Here is a 15,674-nt window from a genome sequence, read left to right on the forward strand (position 1 = left end):
GGCGCTGCTCCGCGCTCGGCCGGGCCGGTGCGGGGCTGCGGGCTGCAAGCGGCTTGTCGGGAGGGACACAGCATTCGGTCAGGTGCCGGAACGGGTGTCCGGGTGGTGCGCGGGGAGCCGCGGCGCCTGGACTGGGCTCGGGGCTGGGGCCGCTTGTTGGAGCCAGCCCCGCGGTTGTCTGCCTTGGCCCGGCACCCTCTTCTGTAGCCGCCGGGAAACGGCCGGTCGGTAAAGTGCTAAGAAGCTTTCCGTCCTAGCGGGGTTAAATATCTGGGTTTGTAAGAAGGGGCAGCCTTTGACATCAGCGATAGATGCGCTCACGGGTAGGGTGCACATGGAAGCAACGGCGTTCTAGGGGCATCTACTGATCTCTTTCATGCTGCTAAGCACAAACTCCAGTTACAGTCTTTGTGTGCCTGTGCCATATTGGTGCAGTCTGGGAGCAGATCACCTTTCCTGGCATGTCCCCTTTTCACACATCTTAAAACCTAGCATGACGTGGCAGCAGGCACAGGCTGTGGATATCTTCTGGCTGTGCAAACAGGTGCAGTTTGTGGAACTTCTGCAGGGGTGAACTTGGGGATAGTCATGCTGGGATCTTACTCCAGCGAGAACTGTTCCTGGTCATTTCTATGATGTTAGACTAAGTGAAAATATTCACTGTCTTGCCTGGTGTGATTGCTTCCCACAGTGATTTTTTATCCCAACACCTGATGGGATGTCTTGGGCCAGCTCCTGCAGATTCAGCAGGTTTAAAGAAAAAGGTCAAGGACAAAATTTTTCCAGCATTTGTGGCTAGATTGCTCCACACAACAAAGCCTCTGTGTCTTTTTGTTGTTGAATTCTGCCTACACAGCACTGTGTAGAAGCAGCCAAGTGGTGACAGAGCCTCAGCCATGGTCTGCAAGAGTTTGTGGTCCATGATCACTGCCATGAATGCATTGGTGTGGGGTTGCTTAGGAGTCTTTGCACCTTGCTTCTTACTGGAGAAGCTGCTATGTGCTTGTGTCTGTCTTGGTGCATGCATGTGTTTATGAGTGTTTGGCATCACTGCACATCTGCCTTCCAGTCTCTTGTCAGACATGAGAAGACAGAAAGCACTAGGGTGTTCCTGTGGAATGTGTTTTTGAGTGACAAGTTCAGAAAGACTGAGGGACACTGAAGAAATCCAGCTGGCTCATTACCCAGCTGCTAGGAGTGATACCCAGCTTTCTCATCCAAAAGTTCCCTAGTTATGTCTTCCAATTGCTGCCTTAAAGTCAAGATCTTGGGGTAAATAATGTCCTCTGTGCGCAGCTGGGTTCCGCTTTCAACCCTAGAGCTCTTTTGTGCCCTCAAGGCAGCAGAGATCCAGAGGAAAAATAGGATTTGATTACATACTTAAATCTAAAATCCTCTATAGAAGCAAGGAAGTAGTATAGATAAACTTAGTTCTGACTTCTCCTAACACACCTTCACAGGTGTTGCTGGCTTGATGTTTTGATGTGTGGGGTTTTTTTCAGCGGAGCTCTGAAGGAGTGTCAACATACTCTTCAGAAATAAAAAGCAAAGTAGTTTGTCATTAAAGGTTTATATTTATCCCCATATTGGATTGTGGGCAAGCTCTTGTCCTCCAGGCACGCAGCACATAGCTGTGATGGTTAGAAAAGTCCTAATGACTCGGCCAAAGCTTTTAAGTGTTTTGAGAGTCGCAGTGGAAAGGCCATTAATCCAAGGGAGATGTACAAGATACATTTCAGTTCCATTTAGCAAAGCTTAGCGAAGCTAAAAGTCACCCAAAGACATTTCTCATTTCGAGCAGTCTTCACAACCAGCTTCCATGGTCATCCTAAGTGACAGTTTTGGATATTTCAGAGGAGCCAGGGGAGCTGGGAGAAGTGCCACACTGGTGGCTTGCTCTCTGAGCTGAGTAATCCCTCAGTATCCTTGGCAGTGCATCAGGCGGGGCGCCGACTGCAGAGCAGAAAGAAAAGAAGCTGTTTGAAGCCTTGGAGACAAGAACTTGAGCATGTAGGATAATCCTGGTACATGTCCAAGCACTCACTCTCAGTGTATTGTAAGGTGCAGAGCTGTGGAGAGCAGAAACTGAGCAAATGCTGGCTTGCTGGTCTTGCTGCCCAGGATAGGACCATTCCAGTAATAAGCTCCTAAACATTTCGTGAACATGAATTCATTCTCAAGAAGCCATTGTGAGCTGTCTTGGTGTTATGCTGCCCTTCAGGTGCCTGCAGGAGAGGTAGGAAAAGGAGCTACCTTTTTCAGAAGATCTGGAAACATCAGGCTGTGGCAGTACTGGCAAACAATAGCATGATGAGTAAATGCTGGTGCATTCTGCTGTGTATTCTTTAGAGCTGATCTGTGCAGCATGTGTCAGTAGCATGACGTCTAAGTCAGTATCTTGAACCGGATTCTGCTTGCAGGCAAGGCCGAAGGATACACCCTGTACATACACTTTGTTTGAGGAAGCATGTATAACTTTGACAACTTCGTGTAGGAGAGTTGTTACCATTAAAACCTTGATGGTAGCTCTCCAGGAATCCATGTCTAATTGCTGCCTGAGAGGCTTCTGGTGTTTTAGAGTTGAAGTATGGTGGCTTAAAGGACAAGAGGGTACAGATTTAAGCTTGAGGAGGGTAGATTCAGGCTGGAGATCAGGCAGAAATTCTTTACAGTGAGGGTGGTGAGACACTGGAACAGGTTGCCCACTGAAGTTGTGCATGCCTCCTGCCTGGTGGTGTTCAGGGCCAGGCTGGATGAGGCCTTGAGCAGCCTGGGCCAGTGGGAAGTGTCCCTGCCCATTGGAAGTGGGTGATCTTTAAGGTCCTTCTAACTCAAACCATTCTACGACTCTAAGCCTTCTGCTCGTGCAGTGGCAGTAATGCACATCAGTACATTACTAATCCCCTGACCTTAGATTCTCTGGTTAACATGGGTTTTCATTCCAGAATTTTGTGCCATCCTTTGGGAAGGAGACGATCCGGACCACGGCTGTTACTCCCCAGCTTGAGCAAAATGTGGATTATGTGGACTTCATTCATTTAAACGTTTTAGAAAGGAAAGTTCTTAACAACTCTGAGGTTTCAGTTCAGTATTTATGCTCTAAGCCTTGTATCATCACCTTGGAAGCAGTGGCTTCCTCTGAGTTCAGGACTGGCGTACCAGTGTACAGGAGGAGATGGGAGGACGAGAGGAACCTTTACGTTAGCAGAACTCGACAGGTACACTTGAAATTTCCAAGCATCATGGTTTACAGAGATGATTACATCATCAGAAACTCCATAATAGTGCACAGTGTGATATTGTATGCGTGGATTAGTCACAAATCAGTCGGCAGCTTTGATGTTGAGCAGAACGAAGATTACCAGGATGCGGTGGCCAAGAACTACACTTTCTTAGAAGCGGTTCCACCTTTTGAACGCCCATACAAGGACCACAAAGTCTGTCTTCAGTGGGGTGCTGACTATTTGTGGATGCTCCAGGCCAACAGGATACCTCAGTGCCCTCATGAGAGTGGTAGGTGTAATGTCACTTTGGGATTTTTTTTTCTCTAAAGAAGCTAATGTGGCACAAATGACATCTTTGGTGAGCTGTTAAAAAGTGCATGCCCGGACTGCATGTTACACAGAATGGTTCACTTGGCAAACCTTGAGTGTGTGAGCTCCAGAGCTGTGGGGGGAGAGTTGCAAAGCACTGAAGCCATCATGTCCCTTGGAGCTGGCTTGTTTCATTCTATCCTATCCTATCCTATCCTATCCTATCCTATCCTATCCTATCCTATCCTATCCTATCCTATCCTATCCTATCCTATCCTATCCTATCCTATCCTATCCTATCCTTTCCTATCCTATCCTGAAATTTGTTAGCAGCATGGTGTTCTAAGTGTATTCAAACAGCTGCATTTAAAATCCACTGATACCAGTGAACATCAGTCCTTCATCTGCAGAGAAAGCTTTCTATTCAGCCTCCTCCTGTGTTATTTCCAGGTCAGTCCCACAGTTCTCACATGTAGAGCTGTCACATGGGTGGTCTGTTTAACAAGATGGCCACACACTCAGAAACCTATTTTTAAGTCTTTATAGTGCAATAAACTTTATAGTACTTCCCCTCCTCTCCCCCCCCCCCCCCATTATGGGCAAGCACTTTTGTTTTAAAAATAAGTATTTTCAAATGAAAACTTGTCTTGCCAGCTGTATAAATCACTGAAATTCACAACTCTGCTTTCTGGATTTCCTCCCAAGTCTGTCTCTGTAGCTGCTGACAATTCTTTTTTATCCCCACTGTACACGCAGTGCACCATCTGAAATGAAAAGAGGCTCTTGGCTTCTAAAGAGTTCTCTGCTAGAAAAAAAATCCCATCATGGTGTTAGTGTGTTGGGTGGTTTTGTCACTCTGCTGCCATGCAGGTGCTCTGAAGATGAGCAGGGAAGCATGGTGGAGATGGCATGTGATCTCTGACAACAGTGTGAAACGTCTTCTGTATTACCTAATTGGCTTATAAATGAAGGCAGTGTAGCAGGGAATAGGAGGAAATAACATTGCAGTTTGTTTCTGTTCTTTTTAGAACAAGTTTGTAACAGCTTGCTTGGGGATTTGGTTTGGTTTGGGTGGTTTTTCATTGGGTTGGGGGTTTTTCTAGGAAAGCTGGTGGTGTGCCATGACCTTGAGGAGCTTTTTATGTTTCTTAGCAAGGGCAGCTTTATCAGATTTCTTACAGGGTTATGCATCTCAGTTAAGAGCAGAACTGGTATCTGCACACACACTATCTATACACACTGGTGTCTGCACACAGTATCAGCTGCAGTGCTGAAAATGAAGAGCAAGTCCAAGAGCTGTGAAGTAATGCCCTGTAGACATAAGCAAAGAGAGGATGAGATTTAAGTGACTAACATCAATCATTTATTCCTTACTAAGTGGCTCTTTAAGTATCTTAGATTTAAATGACTCTGTTCTTTCCCTGCTCCTAACACCAGCTGCAAATGGACTCCACTTAGCTTTCTGTGGGTTATTCAATCCCACACTGATGAGCTTGTGCTTAAGGACTTACTGAAGGTTTCTGTTAATTTTTAATCTGTTGTGTGAGTCAAATGTTTGAGTGTATGAGTGTGAACTAATGAATTAGTTATCAATAGTTGTTGCCTGCCAGATTGAGAAAGATTGTGTCTTGCAGATGATGTCCAGATTCTCAACTTCATATATGCTTCCAGTGGGGACAAAACTGGAATAGTGAAGAAATTTGAACAGTTTGCAAACAGAGAACTTGAGGCAGTCAGACAACATCAGATTGATTATCCCATGTAAGTACAGGCAAATAATTTGAAACAAGTTGTGATTGATTATCAGAGGCTATAGGATGGACTTCAACTCGTGAGCTACACTGCACATCAAAGCAGTACTGCCTTTGAGGAAGGGCTCAAAAGAAAACTAGTGAGCAATTCCTTCTGTCCTCTGATTTCAGTTTTGAGGAGGATTAAGCTGCACCTCAGAAAGATACCTAGAGTATGTGTTAGTGCAGTGTTGTGTAAGAGGTACTGACAGTAGGTGTAACTGCACTGGTTAGGTGCAGTTAGAATCACAGAGTTGTCAGGGTTGGAAGGGCTCTCAAGGATCATCCAGCTCCAACCCCCCTGCCATGATCAGGGACACCTCACACTAGAGCAGGTTGCTCACAGCCACATCCAGCCTGGCCTTAAAAAACATCCAGGGATGGAGTTTTTAGGAGGGTGAGTTAGCTGTTGTGTGCTGCCATGACCACACTTCTGGGTGGTTTTTTGTTTTGTTTTATTTCCTGCATTACCAAGAGATCTGCATTTTGAACATTGCAGGCAAGTGCAGAGGAGGGTTTCTTGCAAGGGGAAGCAGGGTGGAGCAGCTTTTTTGCTATGAATTCACACTCTAGTTTATTTTGCAACTGTCAAGCCCTTAGTGATAGATTCCTCTGCCTAGATCAGTTTTCCAGTTTGAGCTTACACTGTTTTCCTTTCACCATCCCTGTGCAAACTCTCCCAATTGGACAGGAGTAGAAGTGCTTAGCCCTTGCCCACTCTTCATGCCCAGAGGAATCACTCTGGGAAGATCACCTTTCTTTACTCCCCTTTCCCGAAACTGTCACAACTTTTCTGTTGTATTTTGACATTTTAGAGGGAAAAAAAATACAGAGAGATAAATATATCTCCCTTCCACCAGATGCTGTCATCCTGACAACATTATTACAGAAATAGGAAATGATGACAGGAGCTGGAGCTGGCCTGCTGGTTTGTGTCTGGCCTGTGACCACAGTAAGAGTGCCAAAGAAGACTTGCCAGATAGCACAGGTTGCATGAAATTTGCCAGCCCTCAACTGCAGCTCTGAAATCATATGGACAGAGCAATTTTTAGCTCCCAGGCCTCTTCAGGATGGGTAACAGCCTAGTTTGCACAGCCCATTGCTTGCTGGCATGCTTGCATTCTGCTACCAGTGCTGGGGTGCTCAAACTCTGGTTGAGAATTTATCACTTGAATTTTGCAGCTCTTAACCTGCCCCACACAGTTCCACCTTCTCTTGCTTTTGGGTGGTGTCTCCAGTGTTTAACACAAAGCATTGCCTGTGTGTTGTGGTTGTGTGGCAGCTTGAGGTAGCTCTGTTGTGAAGAGGAAGAAAGTTTTGCTCCAGCTCTCCGTGTGTGAACAGTGGCTCCCTGGTGGACCAAAAGGTCAACAGGAGCAGATGGATCTCACTCATTTCACTTTATTCTGGGATCTCTAAAGAAGGAGGAGGTAGCTACCAGTGGACAGCCTGCAGCAAGGATAGGCTGAGACTGTGAGGGACTACTCACATGGTAGGGCATTCTGCAGCAATGGGGGATGTGAAATGAGTCAGCATTGTCCCAAACTCTGTCCCAGGAAATTTGTCCAGAAGAAGGCTGTGTGCTCAGACTGGCAATCAAGGATTAAATGGAGACTGGGGCATTTAGTTTGCTATATTGCCTGAGATGAAAGATGGTAAGAGTCATATGTAAGCACAAGCTCTATTTCTGGAAGCACAATATTTGTCTGGAAGACAAAACAATCAATATACAAATGATACTGATTTATAAACCCTTCTGCCTCACCCATGCACCATCTCTGGAGGATATGGAGTTATTAGCTGTTTAGGTGTAGACTCTTGGGGTGAATTTCACCACTCTTGTGGCCTTTCTCTTTTTATTAAGCAGTAGAGCAGCTCTCTGACATATGTTGGTTTAGTTTGGGAGAAGACTCAATGTACTCTCTGCTCAGCAACTTCTTGAGAGAGAAGCAAGGCAAGCTGACTGGCTAATTTATTTACCCCACCCCCCCCAAATTATAGAAATACAAAACCCAAATGATATCTCCTTCCAAAAGTCATTAGGAGAACTTCTTTATCAGAGGTTATAATAATCATAATGCTTTGCTGGCTTGTACATGGGAGGTGTGGCTTTCAAAGGTGTTCAGCACTGGCCTAACTGATATGGAAAGGTTAAGGAAATAACTGGGCAAGTTTCTCTTAAGGGCATTGAAGAGCACAGAGCAGCTCCATAAAATCAGATACTGTAGTATTTTACTTTGAATGCCACAGCCAGCTTTGTCTAGAAGTTTCCAAGCAGACAGTGTCGTGGAGTCTCAGGGGTTTTCTTTTGCACTGCTCCACAGTTTGCACAAGCTCCACCTTTATTTAAGCTGTGATAGCTCTGTGACAGCTATTCATAGCTATCAGTACTGCACAGAGCCAGAATTCATGTTCAACCACTTCTCCCAAGCACATTTTCACAGCTGGCATTTAGCACAGAAGACACAGCTTGGTTTTTACTGCTTCCACAATCAAGATGACAAGAGCATGCATTTGGGGATTTTGTGCTGAAGCCTGTATGCAAGAGGTTGGCTCCAAGTTGTCTCAGTTGTGTTTTCAGTTCCCTCTTGATGTGGGATCTGGCAGGAGTTCTGACCCAGCATTCTGGAAGTGATTCAGATAACACTCCCCTACTCTCCTCTTGTATCCTCGCCACAAAAGTGCACAATAAAAAGGAGATCACAGATCCAAGAGTCTCAAGTACTGCTGCTCTGGAGGTTTTCAGTGCAGAGGATGTTCTGTGCTGTGTTCTGAAGATTACATGTGTGAAACAGGTCTCTTAAAATGCATGATTTTCACATTGTGTGAGGAGGTTTCTCACCAGGAGTGGATTTTTTGTCTGTTTTTGCTGATGCAGGTTCACTGTTTCGATCTGGCTGTATTTACTCCATCACTGTGAGAAGGATCTGTGTGGTATACTCTATTTTATTGATCTGAAGGAAATGTATGGTACTCCTGCTGTGTTTCTAAATGAGGAAGGTAAGGGATATTATTGATGGCCTTCAGAAGGGGTCTGATACAGTTTTTATAGGTCCATGCTTGGGAAAAACAGCTGATCTCAAATAGCAAAAAGCAGACATGACTTGCAGCAAACAGCAGGAGCAGCAGACAGTGGTATCTACTCAACACTCACCTGCTAGCACATAAGAGTGCAGTCACCAAGTACAAGATGATTGTCTTCCACTACCTGAACCTGCAGAAGCTACATTCATGGTTTGAGCTCTTAAGACCAGGACAGTCTGTTATGATACTATGATACTAAGGTTGGACTAGATGATCCTTGAATCACAGAATCACACAGAAACATTCAGGTTGGAATAGACCCTCAGGGTCACCAAGTCCAACCCATAACCCTACTCTGCAAGGTTCTCCCCTAGACTATATCCCCAAGCACCATATCAAAACCACCTTTAAACACATCCAGGGTTGGTGACTCAACTGCCTCCCTGGGCAGCTCATTTCAATGCCTGACCACTTTCTCTGTGAAATATTTTTTCCTACTGTCCAGTCTAAAGCTACCCAGTTGCAGCTTCTATTTGGTGTCTTTATCCTTCAGAGTGTTGGGTTTGAGGCTGTGGTTTCATGTGGAAGCCAGGGCATTAGCATCCAAGATGTGTAACTGAAACACGGAGCACATTTCCCTGGGACGCTGTGAGCTGATGCATGGCTTGGCGAGTGCCCAAGATCTCTGTTGGTGATAGAAAGGATGAAGGAGACAGAACCACTGTGAATTATACATTAGGAAGCCCATTCTTGATGTTTCTGTGAAGTTGACTTCCTTCTCCTTCCTTGGTTGCTCTGTCAGGTTGTGTGCATATTCAGATGCACCTCATGAGAGGAGATGACCTTGCGGTGAAAACCAGCTTCAGCCTTCCTCTGAGGCAGTGGTTTCGACTGGATCTCTCTTTCAAGGGTGGACAGGTATGTGTGCTACTGAATCACAGGACAAACCCTACAGCAGCTGAGGCTGAGAGAATTAGCTGTGGTTTGTACATGCTCAAATAAGCAAAAGAATGAAAAATCTAAACCTAGAAATTGTCCAGGGGCCTGCAGATCATCCAGCTTTGGAAAATCAACTTAGTCAACAAGCTGTGTCTGCAATCTTCTGAACTATGAGTTGAAATAGCTTAATAAATGTACCTTCTAACATTTAATTTCTTATAAATAGTGTTTTGTGTTCTTTCAGATAGAAGCAAGCACTGTTGGGAAGAATTTGAAAGTCCTTCATCATCAGTCTTTTATGTAAGCAGCATTTCCCCCCCTGCTGGGTAATGTAAGTGTTCAGATAGGGAAAATGGGAGCAGGAGGGCACAAGTTTGTAACAGATTCCAGATGATTTTTCAAACTATCTGTGGTCTTTTTCCACTCTGTGCTTTCAAAATCAGTTCTGGGCTCCCCAGTTCAGGAGGGACAGGGATCTACTGGAGAGCGTCCAAGGGAGGGCTACAAGGATGATGAAGGGACTGCAGCACTGCCTGGTGAGGAAAGGCTGAGAGCCCTGGGGCTGTTCAGTCTGGAGAGGAGAAGACTGAGAGGGGATTTAATAAATGTTTATAAATAGCTGAGTGCTGGGGGTCAGGAAGGAAGGGACAGGGACAGGCTCTGCTCAGTTGCACCCTGGGATAGGACAAAGGGCAGTGGATATAACCTACAGCACAGGAGGTTCTACCTCAACATGAGGAGGAAATTCTCCACTGTGAAGGTCACAGAGCTCCCCAGAAAGGTTGTGGAGTCTCTTTCTCTGGGGACTTTCAAGACCCATCTGGATGTGTTCCTGTGGGACCTGCACTGGATTCTATGGTCCTGCTCTGACACAGGGGCTGGACTCAATGATCTTTGAAGGTCCCTTCCAACCCCTAACATCCTGTGGTCCTGTGAATAATTATGTTAGTGCTAGCTAAGTTAACCTGCTGCATGATCTAGTCCTAGAGTCTGATAACTGCCACTAAAATCCAACTGGAAGGTCAGTGGCATTAGGATCAGTCTTCAAACGATACCTTGGCCTTGCTGCAATCGAGGGAAGTTTTGCTGTTGCTGTGAGAGGGGCAGGATTTCACTGGGGACATTGTTCCTTGCTTTGCTTAGGTAGAGAGCAAAATTTGTGACAGAAATGTTTGGGTTTTTTTTCTCTATCCTTTATTCTAAGCAACTGAATAACACTGTTTTTAATTGGACCCTTATTTGTTCTCTTGCACTGTCATTTAAGATTGACTCTTGTGCAAATGGTTTTTTTTAAGCCCCCCTCACTTTGTCTATGGAAACTGTAGATCAGTAACTTGCATGGCAGGTTTCCATGTTTTCCCTCATCTGCTATGGGTAACAAGCCAGAGATTGGGAATTTTTAGGTAGTAACTCCAGGAGACAGATAGCTTAAAATTTTCATGTGCCAGTTGTGGAAAAGTGCATGGGAGGGTTGGAACTGAAATCTTGGAGGCTGTGTAACGATGCATGAAACACCAGAGGATACCTACAGGCCAGGAAAATATATTAAATGAGAAGGGTTTGGGGCTTTTTAATTTGTTTGTAGGGAAGGGATTTGTTAAATTCACTCCAGAATTTATCACCCTAAATGACAGAGTGGATTTTGAGAGCAGACAGATGAGAAAAGAAAACGATGCTGGCAGTGAGTTTTAAGGCTGTCAGTCACAGAAATCCTGAGATACAAGTATCTTTTCTTCTCTGATAGTACCTCTTAATAGCCAACTTAGTTCATTCTCTTGTTCTCCAGTTTCAGGGAAGATTTCTACTATGATGACACTGCTGGGTACTTTGTGCTTGGAGGCAGTGGGTATGTGAATGGCATCGAAGCATTCTTTGGGCCTGTGAGGTACTCTCGTCTCAATGTGTTGGAAACAGAACAGGTAAACAAAAGCAGCACTGGGAAGTGTCCAAATGTGAGCAGTCAGCTGTGGCTGTATTTTAGGCTCTTACTAAGTGATCTCAAGCTCTTACTAAGATCTAAGAGCTTGAGCTCTTAAGACCAGAACAGTCTGTTACAATACTATAAGCTCTGAGATCTCAAGCTCTTACTAAGTGCTAAACCTGTGATGAAGCAGATGACTACCTGGCAGTGTACAACTAAAATATGATCATTTTCTGTTGAAATCTAGGAGTGTTAATTACCCCTTCAAGTGCTAAAAGAGAAGACATCTACTGATTTTTAGTTTCCTAGAGTGTTTGATGATACAGTGTGGAACACAGTGGGTACATTGATGGGTTTGTTGAAGTCAGGGGTAAAAGTCACATCAGCTTGGTCAGTTTTGGAAGTGCATCTATAGTTTCTTGGATGATGATGACTGTTTATAATCCTGGTCTGCAGTGACCAGCATCAGGTTGCCTGGCACACTGACATGATGTGCCAGACAAGCTGACTGTGGTAAAACATCTGTTTCCTGTTGTTATTTGCCTACAACAGCTCTTTCTAGCAAAGCAAATCAAGGACAGATACTAAGGTGCCATTTATCCATCCTTTGCCTTTTGATAGATCTTTAACCCTCTTCAAGACAAAGAAACTGTGGAACAAATTGAGCTCTACTACAAGAGATGTATGGACATTCAAGAACTGGTTTATGAGTACAGACACATCGTAAGGCAAGGGGCAAAAGTGCAAAGAAATTGTAAGTGCTGATCTTTGAGGTGTGATTTGTTAAACTGTCATCTTTGGAGAGCTGTTTTCTTCCCTTTTACCAGAATCTGGATAATGGTCATTAAAAGTAAACTTGAATTCAGCCATGACAAGAGAAAAATAATTCAAAGAGTTTAGCCTGGTTACTGATAGCTAAAAGTGTGGATTTGTTCCTGCAAGGAATTTTTGTGCCATGGAATAGAAACTTAAATCATGTTCTTGTTATTGTCTAATAAGACAGGTGCATAAAGGGACAAAGAAACACTTTCAAGCTTACATCTGAGCTGCTCACTTGCTTTTACAGAATGGTCACAGAGTCACAGGATGGTGGGGGTTGGAAGGGAGCTCCAGAGGTCATCTAGTCCAACCCCTCTGCTAAAGCAGGTTTGCCTAGATCAGATTGCACAGGACCATGTCCAGGCGGGTTTGGAATGTCTCCAGAGAAGGAGGCTCCACAACCTCTCTGGGCAGCCTGCTCCAGGGCTCCAGCACCCTCACAGCACAGAAGTTTTTTTTCTCCTCATATTCAGATGGAACCTCTTGGGTTCCATTTTATGCCTGTTGCCCCTTGTCCTATGACTGGGCACCACTGAAAAGAGTCTGGCTCAATCCTCTTGCTTCCAATCCTCTAATCACTTCTGCAGCCCTCTGCTGAACTCTCTCTAGTCGTTCCTTATCTCTCTTGAACTGGGGAGCCTGGAAGTGGACCTAGTGCTCCAGCTGTGCCCTCACTAGGGCAGAAGAAGGGCAAAGAACCTTCCTCAACCTCCTCTTAATGCACTCCAGGAGACCATTTGCCTTCTTGACTGCAAGTGCACATTGCTGGCTCAATTCCACTTCATTCCCACACAACCCTGAAGGCACACCTGCATTTTAAACCCTTTCCTTTGCCAGAGTGGCTCTGCCACAGTTGCCTGATGTGCAGTAATTGCAAAGTTGATACCAAAGCAACCAATTCAGTGAAAGAAGAGTAACACAGCTTAAACATGCCCTGGAAACTAGCTCATGTTCCAGTAAGAATTCAATCTCCTCTGTTGTCTTCAGAGTATGGCAGAGAGTAGAAGAGATCTTAGGTATTTGTAAGTGGCCTGTGCTTAGCTGTTTGAGCTCTTACCTTGTCCATGTTTTTTTAATTTACCCTAAAAACGATCTTTTTTAACCAAAAGACCTTTTTAGAGACCAGCCAAGTCAGTTTTTATGTCTTGAATATGTTGTTTTCTCTAGGTTACTATGAAAACTATTATTTGGAGCTGATCCACAAGTATGGGGAAAAGTCCAAATGTGATGCCTTCCTGTGGGGAAAAGAGGTCAGGGAAAACTACCACAGTTTGTTCAAACTGTTACAAGAGATGGATTTCAGTGCTCCAGAGGGTAATCATCTTTTATTTCATTGTTCTTTAATAACTCCACAATATATGTCATGTAAGCTTTGACTTCAGTTCATGTTTCATACACACTTCTTCATGTCATCTGACTTAACAAAGGAGTGCCAGGTGGCTTAAATGTTGTGCTGCAAGTGAAGGGTGGTTTATTCTGTAGAAGGAAATAGAGATGTCCTTGCATTTGAAGTGGTTAATTACTTTTGAGGCAGTCTTTGGAGTTTTTAGGCACAAGAAAGCTGGGGAGGGACCTTTTAGGATGTCAGGGACTGGGGGGGATGGGGCAGAACTAGAAAAGGGGTAGATTCAGATTGGATGTTAGGAAGAAGTTCTTCCCCATGAGGGTGGTGAGAGCCTGGCACAGGTTGCCCAGAGAGGTGGTGGAAGCCTCCTGCCTGGAGGTGTTTGCAGCCAGGCTGGATGTGGCTGTGAGCAACCTGATCCAGTGTGAGGTGTCCCTGCCCACGTCAGGGGGCTTGGAACTGGCTGATCCTTGAGGTCCTTTCCAACCCTAACAATTCCATGATTTTATTCCCCCTTCTTACTCAGTAGTACCTTGTATTTGTAGGAATTGTGGGTGTCTGCACTGAGCATAGCATTCAGCATGAGAAACAACAGAATCTGTCTCAGTCCCATTGAATTAGGGAGGGGAAATCAGTAGCTGATTATTAGCTGTTGCAATAACTCTGCATCCTGTGCTTTGTTTTTAGTGTTGGAAGGTGGAGCTGATACAGTTCTAGAAGTTGGCCAGAGGATATTTGAGAAGGCTGCAAAGGGTCTGTCCAGTGCTGATGGCCTCAGCAGTGTGGTCTCCTACATCCCTCTCTTGGTGGATTCCAGTTGTTGTGGATACCACAAAGCTTCCTATTTCCTTGCAGTGATTTTTGAAACAGGGCTTGGTGTGGCTGTGGATCGTACAAAAGTAGGTACACTTCATACATTGGGTTGTGTCTGTGAAACTAAGGCCCTTTAAAGGCAGTTTAGAGATGAGATGAATTCATGAGCAATTGAATTGAAAAAAGAAAACAACACTGAAATGGTCTCCAGATCCAGGCTGTACTTGAAGGAGTTTCCCACTACAGCTACTCCTAATAGCTTGATGGCAGTGAAGGTCTTTATGAATGGTGGGAATCTGCTCATCCAGAGCAAGGATATTTTAGTGAGACCTACAAACTCTGTTAAACAATGTGGAACATACTGCTGTTTCCAGTCACTGAGGAGGCAGGATGATGTGATAACCCTTGAGTCACCCACAGTCATTGGTAGGTGGGTATGAAAAAAGTCTCACATCAGGTAAATCTCCTAGACTGGAAAGGTTGCATAGTACAGAGAGGAAATGAGTCCTGTTTTACAGTGTGATAAATGTGGCACTGAGTGTATTTGGGTCAAAGGATCAAAGGTAACCAGAGCAGAACAATTTTCTTCTGGAGGAAAGCTGACCATGTTTCAGCTGAACTCCTCACACTTCAGGCAGGTTGCAGGTAACTGAAGTGTCTCCACTGCAAACTCAGACAAGGGGGAGGTGTTTCCATGTCACTGGAAGAGGGCTTTTGACTGAAATTGCCTACAGTTATTTAATTGTGATGTAAGTGTGTAATAGCAAATGCTCATAAAGCACAGCAGGCCTGCCTAGTGGGGTTACAGGATCCTAAATCAAAAGAACCCCTGAGAGGCCAATCTGGGACTCCAGTTTCTCAAACAGGGGAAACCTTAGACAAGAGACTTCTTTATACCCTGATTATGATGTGTATCTTGTGCTAATTATGGAGAGTGAGTAGTTTCTTTATTGGATCTCCTTCAAGTAGTGTAGGAAATAATTCAATCTGCAGCACACATGGGACACCAATGTTTTTATTACTGTGCAGGTGAAAAATGATAGCAGTGCTGCAAATGCCTTTGGCAAATGTGTGGGACCTTGGCTATTTCTGGCACCAGTTAATGTGTAACTCAGGGGAGCTTTGTGCTGAAACCTTGTCAGCCACAAGTCCCATCCTTCCAGCCCTGGCAGATCCTTAGGGTAAGATTTTCAAGAGCAGCTTGGTAACTTCCATGTTTCCAGCTGAACTCAGTGTGAAAGCTCCAGCTGACATCAGTGAGACTAAGTTGAGTCACTGCTGAGTGTATAAAAAGTGTCAGAGTACAATTAAGACTACAGAAAAATGGCATTTAACAAAGGGCTGCACACTTAGAGGGGGCAGAGTAAGTGCAATACTTGAGGAGTATTTAGAGAGTCCAGTTTTTCTTTCAAGTCTTTCTTTGACTCCTTTAGGGCTGTACAGGGTTCAGTAGCTGTGTTCACATGGTACAGCTGAGTGATCAGCTAGCA

The 15,674-nt window shown here is 44.7% G+C and overlaps 1 protein-coding gene across 1 annotated transcript in view; it reads left to right on the forward strand.

Moving 5' to 3' along the window:
- The window catches only part of SEL1L3 (SEL1L family member 3), a 32,444-nt gene that overhangs the window by 258 nt on the left and 16,512 nt on the right, over window positions 1-15,674 (forward strand). The window contains exons 2-10 of the mRNA XM_054172243.1: window positions 2,946-3,513; window positions 5,168-5,294; window positions 8,202-8,323; window positions 9,150-9,265; window positions 9,531-9,586; window positions 11,073-11,205; window positions 11,829-11,961; window positions 13,194-13,340; window positions 14,059-14,270. Of these exons, the coding sequence (XP_054028218.1) occupies window positions 2,946-3,513; window positions 5,168-5,294; window positions 8,202-8,323; window positions 9,150-9,265; window positions 9,531-9,586; window positions 11,073-11,205; window positions 11,829-11,961; window positions 13,194-13,340; window positions 14,059-14,270 (1,614 nt within the window). The remainder of the gene's footprint in view (window positions 1-2,945; window positions 3,514-5,167; window positions 5,295-8,201; window positions 8,324-9,149; window positions 9,266-9,530; window positions 9,587-11,072; window positions 11,206-11,828; window positions 11,962-13,193; window positions 13,341-14,058; window positions 14,271-15,674) is intronic.

This window comes from Dryobates pubescens, chromosome 23 (assembly GCF_014839835.1).
Source record: "Dryobates pubescens isolate bDryPub1 chromosome 23, bDryPub1.pri, whole genome shotgun sequence".
Taxonomy (NCBI): Eukaryota; Metazoa; Chordata; class Aves; order Piciformes; family Picidae; genus Dryobates; species Dryobates pubescens.